The 17,709-nt window shown below is 43.2% G+C and overlaps 1 protein-coding gene across 2 annotated transcripts in view; it reads left to right on the forward strand.

The window, feature by feature from the left end:
• MERTK (MER proto-oncogene, tyrosine kinase) overlaps positions 1-17,709 on the forward strand; it is a 133,182-nt gene that overhangs the window by 91,215 nt on the left and 24,258 nt on the right. For both annotated transcript variants that reach the window (XM_005575263.4, XM_074011257.1), the window contains 6 exons: positions 800-953; positions 3,870-4,023; positions 8,338-8,423; positions 10,557-10,652; positions 11,369-11,449; positions 16,953-17,045. In XM_005575263.4, the coding sequence (XP_005575320.3) occupies positions 800-953; positions 3,870-4,023; positions 8,338-8,423; positions 10,557-10,652; positions 11,369-11,449; positions 16,953-17,045 (664 nt within the window). The remainder of the gene's footprint in view (positions 1-799; positions 954-3,869; positions 4,024-8,337; positions 8,424-10,556; positions 10,653-11,368; positions 11,450-16,952; positions 17,046-17,709) is intronic.

Here is a 17,709-nt window from a genome sequence, read left to right on the forward strand (position 1 = left end):
CTTTCTGTCTCTGAAATCAAATTTCCAAAATTCAGAGATAAAGACATGTTCCTAGAACTTTGTTTCAGCTTTCACAACCCCTACAATTTCCATTTGAAAAGCCAGCCCAAATGCAACATTAGTTTCCTACACCAGAGAACATTATGATTATAGAGGTTTGGAAAAGGGGAGGAAGGTGTCGTATAAACCCTTAGTTCTGGTTATTTTTTTCCCTTTGTTTGAATGACATTGACTTTTAAGTAACATACAAATAAAAGTAAAACCAGAGTTTTGAAAATTGAGCAAGTTGTACATTTGTCACACTGAAAGAAAAAAAAAGTGTCAGTGCCCTCTTCCAGGTAGATTTTAGTCAAACTGCTTATAATTTCAAAGAACAGGAGGCCACTCATGCTGGTTCAAGGGCAGGTGGCAGGTGGACAGTGTCAAGGGACAATGTGACTGGTGTATTGTGCTGTGGGTGGTTCTGAGGATCGAGGGCTCAAGGAGTCAGTCTTGTCTGCCATCTGGGTGCATCTACTACGTGCTCCCTCTCTTCCAGAAGCTTCTTTAGGACCACTGTAAGTGCCATGCCCTCATAGCCCTAGCTTGCCAACACCCCCCAAAACTTGAGGTTGCATCCTGTCCCTACTCGCCTTTTGGTTCCATTGGCCATGGCCTGAGTGAGGAAGGAATGCTGTGAAAGTGTGGCTTCTGGCCCCAGACGTGGGCAGGACGGCTTCCCTCAGAAGGAACTATAGACATGCCTGCAGTTTGCCTGGCCGTCAGTGTTTTCATTTCCTCTTTTCCTCTCTGTCCCCAGAAAGAGCTCTTGGAGGAAGTTGGCCAGAATAACAGCCGAGCTCAGATCTCTGTTCAAGTCCACAATGCTACGTGCACAGTGAGGATTGCAGCCGTCACAAAAGGGGGAGTCGGGCCCTTCAGTGACCCCGTGAAAATATTTATCCCTGCGCACGGTGAGAGCTATACCCAGTAAGGGCTGATAGGGTGTGATGGTCCAGGCAGTACACAGATTGCCAGAAAGTAACCTGGGGGATGGATGGCTGATTAAAGAATGAAAAATAAGGCTGGGCTTATCTCAACACTTCAGGAGTCAAAAGCAGGAGGAGTTGGAGACCAACCTGGGCAATGGACAGCATAGTGAGACCCTGTCTCTACAAAAAAATACGTATTTTTAAAATTTGCTGGGCATGGTGGATCATGCCTGTTGTCCCAGCTACTTGGGAGGCTGAGATGGGAGGATTGCTTGAACCCAGGAGGCAGAGGTTTCAGTGAGCTATGATCACACCACTGTACTCTAGCTAGGTAAGAGAGCGAGACCCTGTCTCAAAAAAAAAAAAAAGGAAAAATAAGAATCAAAAATACTTTTTCCACTGATAAAGATAGGATATGATAACATGCTTTATAGAACTGCTGATACCCATAGGTCCCTCCTGTAGTTACTATTAATGGTAATAACTTACTTGGGAGATCAGTCTTTTCAGATGCCAACTTTGGCTTTACTTACTGAACTTAGTTGCAATGATATATACTGTACATGACTGAATTTTAGATAAATGATATAGCTAATCCTTAGCTGTCTATAATTGGGACAATTTATTTGCTGGTGCTTGTTTTGCTGTGTTTCAAACAGTACTGCTTTGCCATGTTTTTACCCATTCAAGCCTTGGGTAACATGCCTTGTGCTTTGTCTGCACAGAATATGAAATATTTCCTATGGAAGCCATCCTCAGACTGTCCTGGGCCCACTGAGCTAAATGCCCAGCCATACGTGTTGGCTTTTGCATGTTGCTGGAATGTCCTTTGGCACGGTGCCACCGTGGTACCCCAAGTGAACCAAGTGCTGTGCTCACTCCATAACCCAATGGAGCCACTTTGTTTGACTCTCACCTTCCCTAGGTTGTTTAATGTTAAATGACTGTCATCAAGTCCATGCATAGGCATCTAGATCAGTGTGCTTATACATTAAGTTTTTGCCAAAAATGACCTTTGTACCCAATAGCAGACAGAACTTGTGAGCAGATGACTGAGTTCCCACCTGTCTGTTACCAGGGACCCTCAAACTTGCTCTCCCTTTTGGTGCTGAAATGGAACCATATTACGTTCCTGCAGCCCATAGGCACAGTTCCTGGGAAACACTAGTAACTGGTGATGGGGAGGCAAGATGTGTCTACCTGGTAGAAATTCAAAGACACTGAGATTCTGCCTGGACATGGTGACTCACGCCTGTAATTCCAACACTTTGGGAGGCCAAGGCAGGCAGATCACTTGAACTCAGGAGTTCAAGACCAGCCTAGCCAACATGGTGAAACCCCATCTCTATCAAAAACAATAACAACAACAACAACAAAAATTAGCAGGGTGTGGTGGCATGCGCCTGTGGTCCCAGCTACTTGGGAGGATTGCTTGAGCCCGGCAGGTGGAGGTTGCAGTGAGCCAAGATCACGCCATTGTATTTCTGCCTGGGTGACAGAGTGAGACCCCATCTCCAAAACGAAACAAAACAAAACAAGAACAAAGACAATGAAATTCTGATTCTAAAGGGACAGCTTTAAAAAATCGGAGTTTAGGCTGGGCGCGGTGGCTTATGCCTATAATCCCAGCACTTTGGGAGGCTGCGGCGGGCGGATCCCTTGAGGTCAGGAGTCCCAGACCAACCTGGCCAACATGGTGAAGCCATGTTGGCTATGCAGGCATTCCTTACCTTGCCTGGCTCCAGTATGCACAAATTTCAATTACCACAGTTAAAAAACAGCCATGCCCCAACAATATAGTTCAAATTTTAGTCACCATTCTATATTAACTATAATGGCAGAAAGCATAAACTCGGGCGGCTGGCTCTTCAGGCCACCAATCACTGTAGAAATAACAGATGCACATCACTCTCAGGACCAATGGCGTCATTTCTTTCAAAGTCTGTTGTGATTGGTCACTGCGCCTTTGTCATTCTTTTTGTGCCCACCTAGCGGAGACATGTGGCGGTGTTGCCTCCTTGTCTCCCAGGGACAAACCCACATGCCAATTTACAAAAATGGGTAATTGAAAGAGGGAGTTGGTGAACAAAGGTAAAAGCACAGCAAAGAAATGCAAAGTGATAGTGTTCAACGTAAAATTTGAATTGAATGTAAGACTATGGAAAGTTGTTATGCCCCCGCTGATAAACGTTAGATGTGAACCAGCGGTCCTTAGTGAAGGTGAACTTATGCAAATACATGAAGAGATTGTGACAAAAATGTTGAAAATGTCCCAGAGAAAGCGACACCGTCAAAAAACAACATTGAAGGAATACTGAGAGATATTTTACAACCTTGAAAGAATAAAAGATAAAGTATTAGCCGCGGGTCCAAACTTAGGAATGTGACAGTTCTCCAAAACAGAGAAACTATGTTTTTTCTGTATCATAAGTTACATGACTAGAAGGCAAACTATTCAACCTACTCTCGATCGTTTTTTACAAAGAAATTACACTTTAATTTTTCATGTTTCTCACATTTTTAAACTACAGTGCAAGTAAATATTAGTTGTAATTTTTAAAATTTTCTTGTACATGTATAACTGACGTGAGTTTTCTCATTGATTTTTAAATTACTATTTTTAATTAACAATTGAAAAATTATATATACCTCTGGAGTACAACGTGACATTTTTATCTATATATACGTTGTGGAATGAGTAAATCAAGCTACTTTCCCATCAGTTATTAAGATCTCTTTGCATGGTGTCAGCTTACGCAAAGGGAGGCCTGCCTGTATTTGTAGATTACAAAAGATTTAACTGAGTTCTGAAAGCTTTGACTATTTGTTCTTCCCTGTTACAAGTCAATGTTTCTCATATATTTCAAACCCGTGATTGGTCTATTGGTATTTTACCAGGTTGGGTAGATCATGCCCCCTCTTCAACTCCAGCGCCTGGCAACGCAGATCCTGTGCTCATCATCTTTGGCTGCTTTTGTGGATTTATTTTGATTGGGTTAGTTTTATACATCTCCTTGGCCGTCAGAAAAAGAGTTCAGGAGACAAAGTTTGGGTAAGTCTCCCAGCTAAAAATGTTTGCTCACTGCTATTGACCAGGTTGTTATACCAAGTGATTATGCCTTTCCTGTTGGGCCAGCTGCTCACATTGCTCCCAGGTGGCTGCCCTACCTTACGCATATCCTGGGCTCAGGCAGCTTCCTGACTTAGGCCATGGCTTACAGAAGCAGCTGCCAGCAAAAGCCAGCCCTGAAAAGGGTTCCTTTACAGAGAAGAGTATCAGTAGGCCTTTGCTACTCAAACTGGGTTGCTGTTAAGTGAGGACTTTTATTAGAAGCCTTAAAAATAGGCCGAGGGCGGTGGCTCACACCTGTAATCCCAGCACTTTGGGAGGTCAAGGCAGGCGGATCACTTGAGGTCAGGAGTTTGAGACCAGCCTGGCCAACAGGGCAAAACGTTGTCTCTACAGAAAATGCAAAAATTGGCTGGGCATGATGACACATGCCTGTAATCCCAGCTACTTGAGAGGTTGAGGCACAGGAATTGCTTGAACCCAGAAGGGTTGTTGGCAGGTTGGAGTGGGACAGATTGAGTGAGGAGTGTATGGCTATACTTTGGAGGGGGCTGAGCCTCCCTCTTTCATTGCTCCACCTTCAGAATGCTACTAGAACATCCCACTCGCTCCAAGACTTGCCATAGGCGTGGGAAGGGCTTAAGATTGGCAGCCAGGCTGCCGTTTATTTGTGTTCATCCCAGTCTTAGGGGTCAGTTACTTTAGTCTTTACAAGCCTATTCTTACAATTGTTATATCTTAGTATGTGAATTCTAAGAATGACTATTTTAAAGAAGTGGACAAAATCTGATCTAAATCTTGAACATATAATTGACTAAAATACATCCCAGGATCTTGGTGTGACATGTGGGCTCATCATAAAACAAGTACGGAGAACCTCTGCAGAAGCTGCAAGAGTAGCCCATTAATATGTATTAAAGGCCTGCTAGGCACTGGGCACTGCAGTTGCCTGGAATACAGTGGTGAACAAAATCCTGCCCTCCTGGGGTTCACAGTTCATGGGGAGTCAGGCAGTAGTCAAGCCGTCACAGAATAGATTAACAATGGCAACTGTAATAAATTCTATGTAAAGGGGTAAGAATGTGTCAGAAAAATTTGGCTGCATGAAGAAAGTCAGGGAAGGCCTTCGTGCAGAAGTGGCTGACACCAGAGCTAAGATCTAAAGAAAGAGCAGGTATTCATTAGATGAGAGAGAAGAAGAGCATTCCAGCCAGAAAGAGCAGCACATGTCACATTACCAAAAAGTGGGGCTGCTGAGCACAGCAAATATATTAACAAGATTACAATACTATTTCAAATATTTAAAAATAAAACTATTTCCAGGAACCCTTAAGCTCAGCAGAAGCTTAAAACAAAGACTTGTAACAGGTTATTTTTATCTCTGCCAAAGTCAGTTCCCATGGATCCTTACTACAAGATCTATTCATTTGTTCCTTTTGTAAAACCGCTTTCCAGCTCATTTTTAAGTGAAAATACTTTTATTTTTACTTATAAAAATAACATTATATTTTTAAAAAATCAGATTACATAGAATAGTCAAAAGGAGAAAGTGAGACCCATCTCAGGCCCATAGTTGGTCTTGGTTGCTATTTTGGCGTACATCTTTCCAAGTGCTTTGCTTTTTGTACATCAGTATTTTTTTTAATTGTGTATCTCTTTGAAATAACCTATGTACCTAAGGTAAATTGAGATTAAATCTGTAATCTGGACTTTCTAATTCATAATACTTTCCCACCAATTAGTCTAAAACAGTGACTAAATGGATTATTAAAATAGGCTTCATTTTTTATTTTTAAAATTAATTCTTTTTTTGAGACAGCATCTTGCTCTGTCGTCCGGGCTAGAGTGCAGTGGTGCAGTCATAGCTCACTGCAGCCTCATCCTCCGGAACCCAAGTGATCCTCCCATCTCAGCCTCCCGATTAGCTGGGACCGCAGTCGCACACTACCATTTCTGGCTAATTTTCTTACTTTTTGTAGATATGAGGCATCTCACCTTGTTGCCCAGGCTGGTCTTGAACTCCTGGGCTCAAGTGATCCTCCTGCCTCAGCCTCCCAAAGTGCTGGGATTGCAGGCATGAATCACCATGCCCAGCCTTATTTTTTTTTTTTTTTTGAGACGGAGTCTGGCTCTGTCGCCCGGGCTGGAGTGCAGTGGCCGGATCTCAGCTCACTGCAAGCTCCGCCTCCTGGATTTACGCCATTCTCCTGCCTCAGCCTCCCGAGTAGCTAGGACTACAGGCGCCCGCCACCTCGCCCGGCTAGTTTTTTGTATTTTTTAGTAGAGACGGGGTTTCACCGTGTTCGCCAGGATGGTCTCGATCTCCTGACCTAGTGATCCGCCCGTCTCGGCCTCCCAAAGTGCTGGGATTACAGGCTTGAGCCACCGCGCCCGGCCAGCCCAGCCTTATTTTTAGAACAGTTTTAATTTTACAGAAACATTGAGAAGATAGTACAGAGACTTCTCATATGCTCCATACCTAGTTTCCTCTATTATTAACAGCTTACATTATTAGTGTCACACGTGTCTGTGTGAAGAGACCATCAACAGGCTTTGTGTGAGCAATAAAGCTTTTTTTTTTTTTTTTTTTGGGATGGGGTCTTGCTCTATCACCCAGGCTGGAGTGCAGTGGCACTATCTCGGCTCACTGCAAGCTCCGCCTCCCAGGTACACGCCATTCTCCTGCCTCAGCCTCCCGAGTACCTGGGACTACAGGCGCCTGCCATCACGCCCGGCTAATTTTTTGTATTTTTAGTAGAGACGGGGTTTCACCATGTTAACCAGGATGGTCTCGATCTCCTGACCTCGTGATCTGTCCGCCTTGGCCTCCCAAAGTGCTGGGATTACAGGCGTGAGCCACCGTGCCTGGCCACAATAAAGCTTTTTAATCACCTGGGTGCAGGCGGGCTGAGTCCGAAAAAGGAGTCAGCAAAGGGTGGTGGAATTATTGTTAGTTCTTATAGGTTTGGGATAGGCAGTGGAGTTAGGACCAATTTTTTGCGGGCAGGGGGTGGATCTTGCAGAGTACATTCTCAAGAGTGGGGAGAATATTACAAAGTACCTTCTCAAGGGTGGAGAGGGTGTATCGTACAAAGTACATTCACAAGGACGGGGGGAATATCACAAAGTACCTTATTGCAAGGGAGGGGAGGGTGTATTGTCACAAAGTCAATTGATCAATTAGGGTGGAGCAGGAACAAATCACAACGGTGGAATGTCATCAGTTAAGGCAGGAACTGACTATTTTCACTTCTTTTGTGGATCTTCGGTTGCTTCAGGCCATCTGGATGTATACGTGCAGGTCACAGAGGAAATGATGGCTTAGCTTGGGCTCAGGGTCCTGACAATTAGTATAATACATTTGTTACAGTTAATGAGCCAATATTGATACATTGTCATTAGCTAACATCTCTACTTTGAGATTTCCTTAATTTTCACCTAATGTCCCTTTTCTGTTCTGGGATCCCATCCAGGACGCCACATTTTACAGTCAGTCGTCACATCTCCTTAGGCTCCTCTTGGCTGTGGCTGTTTCTTAGACCTTTCTTGTCTTTGATGATCTTGCCAGTTTTCAGAAGTGTTAGTTGGGGGTTTTATAGGATGCCCCTCTGTTGCAATTTGTTCAATGTTTTGCTGATAATGAGCAGGGGTTATGGGTGATTGAGAGGAAGAGCCACAGAATTAAAGTGCCATTGTCATCACTTCTTATCAAGGGTGCATATTAACATGATTTTTCATTGCTGATGTTGACATTGATCACCTAGCAGAAGTAGTATTTGCTGGGTTTCTCTACCATGAAGTTATTTTTTCTCCCTTTCCCTACTGTTCTTTGGAAGCAAGTCCCTATGCAAGCCCATACTCACAGCGTAAGGATTTAACTCCCTCCACCCCTTACTAGCTACATAAAATATTTGGAATCCTTCACCACAGGATATTGGTGTGTTTTGTTCCATTCATTCATTCAATCATATTTTCATAAGTATGAACTCATTGATATTCATTTTATACTCATAGTCTAGTATTACTTTAGTTTCTTGCTCAGATTGTTACAGCTTTGGCCACTGGGAGCTTGTCTGTTATTCTCTGTTCTTGATGGTACCTAGCTAGAGTGGTTTCAATATTGCCAAGTAAGTCTAAAATAAATCAAAGGAAAGAAACATATTTCTTCTAGGGGGAAAGTTTTTGTTGTAGAAGAGCCCATTGAAAAGGGGAAGCTCTGTAGCATCCTTGTGGAATCAGCACCTGCCCCAGTAGCCCTGTTTTTATAGTGAAGTATCTTTGTTTTCATTCACCCAGGAATGCATTCACAGAGGAGGATTCTGAATTAGTGGTAAATTATATAGCAAAGAAGTCCTTCTGTCGGCGAGCCATTGAACTTACCTGTAAGTTGGCTTTCATTTCCCTTTTTGGCAAAAGTTAAAATAGTTGAGAACAAAGAAAGAACAACAGACAGATTTCTAACAAAAGCCAAAGGTATCGAAGACGAATGGGTATTTTTAATGTACAAAATGTCTTTAAAAGCCGCAAGTAGATAGATATTGCTATGCACAGCTCTGCGGGCTAGTTTACTGGAATCAGGAGCTTAACCTGGGGTTAAAAGGACTCCTAATGTCATGAAATGTGGCAGAAAAGAGGAACCTTCTGGGGTGACAGAAGATGGGTAGAGGTCAGGGATTTAAAGAAAACTTATAACTAGCGGACATAATCTCGAGGCTCATTTCCTGTTTTCCTGGCAACCAACTCCGAGGATGATGTGCCAACATGCTTTATAGTAATTATGGTTTGAGCTTTGCTGAATCAGAGAGTGGGGGCTTCTGGTTTAAACAGTGGAACTAAACAGATACTAGTGTTCCTGAATAATTTCAGAAAAAGTATAGAAAGAACATGCAAATATTAACAAATTCATGCTTCTGGATTTTTGCCCCCAGTAAAGAAAATCTATGAAAATGACAGAATACAGGTTGCTATGAAATAGAAACTTGCTTGGTGTAGAACATTATTAGTTGCTTTACGTTTCTAGTCTGTAAGTTTTGACTTTTAGATATCCTCAATTTTTTTTAATTTAAAATTTAAAAATTTGTCATTTAGACCACTTTCTCTCCTTTATTGGAGAACCACTGGATAAAGTTTTTTCTCGGAGAACTAATGTGTCCTAATTATCCACATTTTTTTTTTTTCTTTCAAGAGCTTGTTGATGCCTTAACTATGGTCCAGACTGAATCATTTGCCAGGAGTTGTTGAACTGGTCTCCTTCTGGTTAATTTCTCTTGTTGCCAACACAACACATCTATTATATATCTTACTATATTACATATTTTATTATAGAAAATCGTATTCTCCAATTCCTCAAAGTGCTCATTTTAGCCCTAGCTAAGCTGTTTTAATGAGGTTTCATATACAGTATGTAAAATAAGAGCTTGTTCTCTAGATGTTTTCTGTGGTTTGTGAGACTCCATCCATGGCATGGGAGGGTAGGGGAAGTGTGGTTCTTTTGTATACTGTAGTTAAGGGTATAATATTAATAGTAAACAATTCACTAGAAAGTACCTATTGACTTACCTTCCTTACCCCTTTAAGTCAAAGGCAAACAACCCCTACATGAATCTGATTGCCGGCTGCTGCTACCACACTACAGAAAGAGAAATACGGTTCTCATTTTTGTAATTCTTCAGAATTAACCTTGCCCTGAAAGATTCATTATACTTAGTTTAATCATAATAAATTATGAAGTTTCATTACTGGCAATTTGGGGAGAGAAATAATAGATACAAAATGAGAAAAGGGGCTGGCTGTGGTGACTCACGCCTGTAATCCCAGCACTTTGGGAGGGCGAGGTGGGCAGATTACTTGAGGTCAGAAGTTCGAGACTAGTCTGGCCCACATTATGAAACCTGTCTCTACTAAAAATACATAAATTAGCTGGGTGTGGTGGTGCGTGCCTGCAGTTCCAGATACTTGTGCCGGCTGAGGCACAAGAATCGCTTGAACCTAGGAGTCAGAGGTTGCAGTGAGCCAAGACTGTGCCATTGCACTCCAGCCTGGGCAACAGAGCTAGACTCTGGCTCAATAAATAAATAAATAAATAAATAAATAAATAAGGAATATTTATTTTATTTTATTTATTTATTTTTTTTTGAGATGGAGTCTCGCTCTGTTGCCCAGGCTAGAGTGCAGTGGCCAGATCTCGGCTCACTGCAAGCTCCGCCTCCCGGGATTACGCCATTCTCCTGCCTCAGCCTCCCGAGTACCTGGGACTACAGGCGCCCGCCACCTTGCCCGGCTAGTTTTTTTGTATTTTTTAGTAGAGACGGGGTTTCACCGTGTTAGCCAGGATGGTCTCGATCTCCTGACCTCGTGATCCGCCCATCTTGGCCTCCCAAAGTGCTGGGATTACAGGCTTGAGCCACTGCGCCCGGCAGGAATGTTTATTATACAGGACTTTATTTCATTTTAGTTATTAAGTGAAAGAAAGCATGCTGACAATTTTTATACATACTAAATTACTCCTTTTTCAGTACATAGCTTGGGAGTCAGCGAGGAACTACAAAATAAACTAGAAGATGTTGTGATTGACAGGAATCTTCTAATTCTTGGAAAAATTCTGGGCGAAGGTAAGCAGTTTAAAGTAATTCTAATAAAATGTGGGACAAAAAGGTAAGCAGTTTAGAATAGTTCTTTAACATGTATTTATTAAATAAAATACCATCTTAGGACTCTGAGTTATACTATGGATAGTTATATTTTATTATTTAAAATGATAGACTATTGATTTTTGAAACTCAGATCTGGCAAATGAAAAGATTCTCTTCAATGCCTAGCACATACAGGTCCTTGAAAAATATTAATTTTCGTTCTTCATTGAAAAGCATGTAATTCATTGATTAGTTTCCTACGTACTTTAAGATTATTCCTCTAGTTCTTAAGTTTATTGTTCTTGGCATCTTTCTAATTAGGAACAAAAACGAAAATACATATTTAACTTGTTAAGTTGTTCTTAGGATGAATGATAATGATATTAAGAGTTTGTGCTTTAGAAACTTCAATTGTATTTTTCATGTTCTCTTCTAAGTGTCTTGGATCGGTTATAATGCTTAATAAAGTGATGAGCAAAGGTAGGCCCAAGCCACCCAAGCTCATGACAAGCAGGAGACTAGAGTGCGGTGCATCGCCCTGGTTTGCGATGCGGGTGGCCTGGGCCGGCTCTGCCTGGCTACCCGTGGGTGAGATGCTCTCATACCACGTGAAGCCAGCAGCCCTGGCACTGTAGCATTTCTGTGGTCAGGGGAGAATTTGCACAGTGTCCATACAGAGTTCTTTCACTTCACAGGAGAGTTTGGGTCTGTAATGGAAGGAAATCTTAAGCAGGAAGATGGGACCTCTCAGAAAGTGGCAGTGAAGACCATGAAGTGTGAGTTATCAATGATGAATCCCATTCTTCTGGGGTGGGCAGTTGCTTCAGTATTGGGTGCTCCATGAGGCCATATGTCACAATCTCAGTTGCCAGTGGGTCAGAAGGCAATGAGTAACACTGGTCGCCAAGGGGGAATTACTATAATGAGCTCTTCATGCATGCATTACATATTCTTTTGTGGGTTTTTTTTTTTTTTTTTTTTTTTTTTGAGACAGAGTCCCTTGCTTTGTCGCCCAGGCTGGAGTGCAGTGGTGCAATCTCAGCTCACTGCAAGCTCTGCCTTCCAGGTTCACGCCATTCTCCTGCCTCAGCCTCCCAAGTAGCTGGGACTACAAGTGCCTGCCACCACGCCTGGCTAATTTTTGTATTTTTAGTAGAGACGGGGTTTCACCGTGTTAGCCAGGATGGTCTCGATCTCCTGACCTTGTGATCCGCCCACCTCAGCCTCCCAAAGTGCTGGATTACAGGCATGAGCCACCATGCCCGGCCTACATATTCTTTATACTCAAGGCAATAACATTTTTTTAAGTTTTACTAACTCCTGCATACCTATGCATACATACTCTCTTTCTTGCTCTCTCTCTTTCTCTCACTGTCTCTCTCTCTCTCACTCTCTCTCATCTAGTAGAGCTAACAACTCCAAAGGAGAGCATGAATTGCTGAGGCAGTGGTGATCTGAAGGCAACATCTGACCCCAGGGGTTGTTCTGGCCGACCTGTCTAGTGTGGTGGGGCCACTTCCTCATTTGAGGATGATTGCATGGCCCTGAGGAAGCTGTGGGCTGCCTGGAAAGTAAGTTCCCCAGAAGGAGGAGAAATACTTGGTCAAGGCATATGAAGAGTTGCTATCATAAGCTAGAACTTCCAAGCAAGATGGGAAGAGAGCCAGCAGTGGGGCAGGGAGGGTCTTGTAAATCATAGCCAAGAACCTGCTTTATCCTGCAAGGAGTAGAGCGCTATTAAGAGTCTTAACCAGCTGGGCACGGTGGCCTGTATCCCAGCACTTTGGGAGGCTGAGGCGGGCGGATCACAAGGTCAGGAGTTTGAGACGAGCCTGACCAACATGGCAAAACCCCGTCTCCACTAAAAATACAAAAATTAGCTGGGCATGGTGGCACGCACCTGTAATCCCAGGTGGCTGAGGCAGGAGAATCGCTTGAACTCAGGAGGCAGAGGTTGCAGTGAGCCTAGATCACGCCACTGGACTCCAGCCTGGGTGACAGAGTGAGACTCAAGTCTCAAACAAAAAAGAGTCTTAACCAAGTAAGAACAGAGCAGGTTACATTCCAGAAAGTTCACTTTGATGTCAGTGTGGAGGAGAACAAATTACAGTGTTGACAAAAATAGTGCTAGATGCACGTATGTTTATTGCAGCACTATTCACAATAGCAAAGACTTGGAATCAACCCAAGTGTCCATCAGTGACAGACTGGATTAAGAAACTGTGGCACATATACACCATGGAATACTATGCAGCCATAAAAAAGGATGAGTTCGTGTCCTTTGTAGAGACATGAATGCAGCTGGAAACCATCATTCTCAACAAATTATCTCAAGAACAGAAAACCAAATACCGCATGTTCTCACTCATAGGTGGGAATTGAACAATGAGATCACTTGGACACAGGAAGGGGAATATCCCACACCGGGGCCTATTGTGGGGAGGGGGGAGGAGGGAGGGGGGAGGGATAGTATTAGGAGATATACCTAATGTAAATGACGAGTTAATGGGTGCAGCACACCAACATGGCACATGTATACATATGTAACAAACCTGCACGTTGTGCACATGTACCCTGGAACTTAAGGTATAATAATAAAAAAATAAATTAAAAAAATAGTGCTAGATGCCAGTTAGGACACTCTAAAATCTATGCAGTCTAGGCCCTCTCGAATCCTTTTTTTTTTTTTTTTTTAATTGAGATGGAGTCTCACTGTGTCACACAGGCTGGCGTGCAGTGGTGCCATCTTGGCTTACTGCAACCTCCACCTCCTGGGTTCAAGTGATTCTCCCACCTCAGTCTTCTGAGTAGCTGGGATTACAGGTACCCACCAACACACCTGGCTAAATTTTTGAATTTTTAGTAAAGATGGGGTTTCTCCATGTTGGCCCAGCTGGTCTTGAACTCCTGACCTCAAATGATCCACCTGCCTCAGCCCCCCAAAGTTCTGGGATAACAGGCGTGAGCCACCGCACCTGTCCCAAAATCTATATAGATAAGGAAACTATAGTGACTTGCTGACTTGTCTAATTGAAATAGCTAGAAAGGGGGCAGGTTGTGCTGGGCTTCTTCATTACCGTAAGATGACCAGATTTCACCGGCAGAGCAACGTAGCATTTCCTCTCCTTGTCCTTCTCCCAGGAAGGACACACAGCTGTCTAAGTTTGATTCTATGGGTGTCTGGCTGGTCATGGCCTATCACTGGGGAACTTAGAAAATAGACTGTGGTCATATGGCATTTCACCCACAGTCTTCATCACGAATCATGGATGGAGATTATTTGGTGCTCAGTTTGTCAATATTCTTGGTGTTGCTTCCTTATTAACCCCTTGTACCTATTCAATACTATTTTTGATCAGGGAATAAAGTAAAGTTGGATTCTTCCTAAAATTTAAATCCACTAGTTACTGGACATTAAAGCGTAAGTTAGATTATAAGCATGTTCTGAGACTCTTAAATGAAAAGGCTGAAGTTTATTTATTTTTTTCTTTTTGAGACAGAGTGTTGCTCTGTCACCTAGGCTGGAGTGCAATGGCATGATCTCGGCTCACTGCAACCTCTGCCTCTGGGTTCAAGTAATTCTCCCGCCTCAGCCTCCCGAGTAGCTGGGATTACAGGCATGCACCACCATGTCTGGTTAATTTTTGTATTTTTTGTAGACATGGGATTTCACCATGTTGGCCAGGCTGGTCTTGAATTCTTGGCCTCAAGTAATCCGCCCACTTTGGCCTCCCAAAGTGCTGGGATTACAGGTGTGAGCCACCGCACCTGGCCTGGAGGCTGAAGCTTAATTCGGTTATGAAAAGGAACCACAATAACCAACAAGCCACATGAACCGATGCTTTTTGCTTTTTAAGTAGACCGTAATGGCTAATATTTATGCGATACTCACCGTTAGCCAAAGGACATTGCAGTTATTCCCGCATTTCATCAGGACAACAAGAAGAGAAAATGAACATAACTGAAAGGAGGTTCAGGAACTAGCCCCCAGAAACTAAAGCACCCTGAAGTCAGAATACTAACTGGAGCTGAACCGAGCACTGAGCCATATTCTGTACCATTCCTGCTCTTCCGTGATTTTATTTGAGCCTCACAGTGTGTCTGTGGGGAATCCTTCCATAATCCCTATTTAGGGATATAGGCACGCATATTAGGAGGCCTAGTGGGAGGAGCTGGGCCTGGAACCCCCTTTTTCTCTGGCTTGGCTCTGCAGTTATTTAATTTCATTAGGGTAACTTGCATAGGGATTACACCCCTGCTAATTGTCAAAGATTGAGAGAATAATCTCTAGCTTCAAAATCCCCAGGCTCAGCTACATTTACTTGCAGGTTGGACCCCCCAGGGAAGAGTCTGCAGGCAGAGCCCTGCACCTCTATTCCCCCACCTGGCTATTTGCAGCAAAAGGAATAGGTGAGGGCAAATTTTTGCAGATGTATAGATTTTTTTTTTTTAATTAGAGAAATTTTGAATTTTTCTAAATTTGCTTCAGTAGAAAGAAGAGTAATATATATTAAGCCCATAGGATGGTACAGACACTGCATTAGATGCCCTCGTGCATGATTTTAATCAGTAGTTATGCACTGTTAATGCAAATTCCCGAAGGCAAACCTGACTTTTTGTTTTATTTATTTGTTTTTAATTGGGGCAACATATACATAATGTAAAATTTACCATCTTAACCATTTTAAGTATACAGTTCAGTGATATTAAGAGCCATATTCATAATGTTATACAACCATCACTACCATCCATCTCTAAAACTTTTCTTTTTTTTTTTATGTTGAGACAGAGTCTCGCTCTGTCGCCCAGGCTGGAGTGCAGTGGTGCTATCTCGGCTCACTGCAAGCTCCGCCCCCTGGGTTCATGCCATTCTCCTGCCTCAGCCTCCCGAGTAGCTGGGACTACAGGCACCCACCACCAGGCCCGGCTAATTTTTTGTATTTTTAGTAGAGACGGGGTTTCACCCTGTTAGCCAGGATGGTCTCGATCTCCTGACCTCGTGATCCACCTGCCTTGGCCTCCCAAAGTGCCGGGATTACAGGCGTGATCCACTGCGCCCGGCCCCAAAACTTTTCATCTTGCAAAACTGAAACTCTACACCTACTGAACAATGACTCCCCATTACCCTCTCTCCCCAGCCCTAGCAAGCACTATTCTATTTTCTGTCTCTGATTTTGACTCTCTAGGTACTTCATACAATATTCATCCTTTTGTGACTGGCTTATTTCACTTAGCATAATACAGAATTTTAAATGTCTCTCTTAAGCCAATTTAATTTAAAAAACGTGGTGTGAAAATGCATCCGGCTCATAAGGTGTGGTTGAGCAACCAGACTTGCAGGACACACACCAACAGAAAGGGAGAGGTGTGGGTTCTTTCTTTTTTAAAAAAAAAACAGGCTGGGCGCGGTGGCTCATGCCTGTAATCCCAGCACTTTGGGAGGCCGAGGTGGGCAGATCACGAGGTCAGGAACTCGAGACCGTCTTGGCTAACATGGTGAAACCCTGTCTCTACTAAAAAATACAAAAAAAAAAAAAATTAGCCGGGTGTGGTGGCGGGCGCCTGTAGTCCCAGCTACTTGGGAGGCTGAGGCGGGAGAATGATGTGAACCTGGGAGGTGGAGCCGAGATCCTGCCACTGCACTCCAGCCTGGGGGAAAGAGCAAGACTCTGTCTCAAAAAAAAAAAAAAACAACAAAAGCAAATATAATTGCAACAGATCAGTTAGAATTGTTCTTGGTTTTGGGTTTTTTTTTTTTTTTTTTGGAATTTTTTTTCTTTACCAGACTTTAACTTTTTAGAGCAGTTTCAGGTTTGCAGAAAAGTTGGGCAGAAAGTACAGAGAATGCTCATAGGTCCCCTCCTGACACACACAATCTCTCCTATTATTAATGTCTTTTATTACTGAGCTGCATTTTTTGCAATTGATGAACCCATACTGATACATTATTATTAACCAGAGTCCATATTTTACATTAGGGTTTACTCTTGGTGTTGTACAACTCTGTGGGTTTTGACAAATGTGTAGTGTCATGCATCCACCACTACAGTATCTTACAGAATTATTTCTTGGCCCTAAAAGTCCCCTGTGCTTTGCCTGTTTGCCCCCGTCTTCTCTTCCCTACCCCTACTAGCCCGTGACAACCACCCATCTGCTTCCTGTCTCTATAGTTTCATCTCTTCCTGGCCTGGATTTTAGAGAACAGAATTGCTGTTGCCCACCCCCTCCCCTTAATTGAGTGAATTATCCATACTTAACCTTTTTTTTTTTCTCCTTTAGTGGACAACTTTTCACAGCGGGAGATCGAGGAGTTTCTCAGTGAGGCGGCGTGCATGAAAGATTTCAGCCACCCAAATGTCATTCGACTTCTAGGTACTTCTGAGAAATGTGGGAGTGGGTGGCCAAGGGGCTCTGCTGATCTGCTCTGTGCCAAAGGGAAAGATCTCTGGTGTAGATACGTTTACACTTTGTGTAACCCCAACACAAACACTATAACATTGAGGTTTCCACCCAGACTTCTCTTCACAGTGATGTTTTCTAAGGCTGATAGTCATCATGAGCTTGCGTTTTCTGGACACTGATGGGCTCGGGAATGTTTGAGTTTTCCACAGAATTCTGGAGAGTATAAATTAAATTGTCCTTGGTTACTCAAAGGCAAGACACAGAGGTGGCCGTGTTATAATTTTTATTAATTTAAGGTTATACATGAGTTAGGCAGCAGTGGGATAAAGCTGAAAAAGTAGACAAATTCCACTGGTTATCTTTGAGAAGTAATTTATTAACCTATTTGAAAGCACTGATTTCCGGCCAGGCGCGGTGGCTCACGCCTGTAATCCCAGCACTTTTGGAGGCCGAGGCAGGTGGATCACATGAGGTCCGCAGTTCCAGACCAGCCTGGCCAACATGGTGAAACCCTGTCCCTGCTAAAAATACAAAAAAAAATTAGCCAAGCATGGTGGCAGGTGCCTGTAATCCCAGCTACTCAGGAGGCTGAGGCAGGAGAATCGCTGGAACCCAGGAGGTGGAGGTTGCAGTG

Source organism: Macaca fascicularis, chromosome 13 (genome assembly GCF_037993035.2).
Source record: "Macaca fascicularis isolate 582-1 chromosome 13, T2T-MFA8v1.1".
In the NCBI taxonomy this organism is placed as follows: domain Eukaryota; kingdom Metazoa; phylum Chordata; class Mammalia; order Primates; family Cercopithecidae; genus Macaca; species Macaca fascicularis.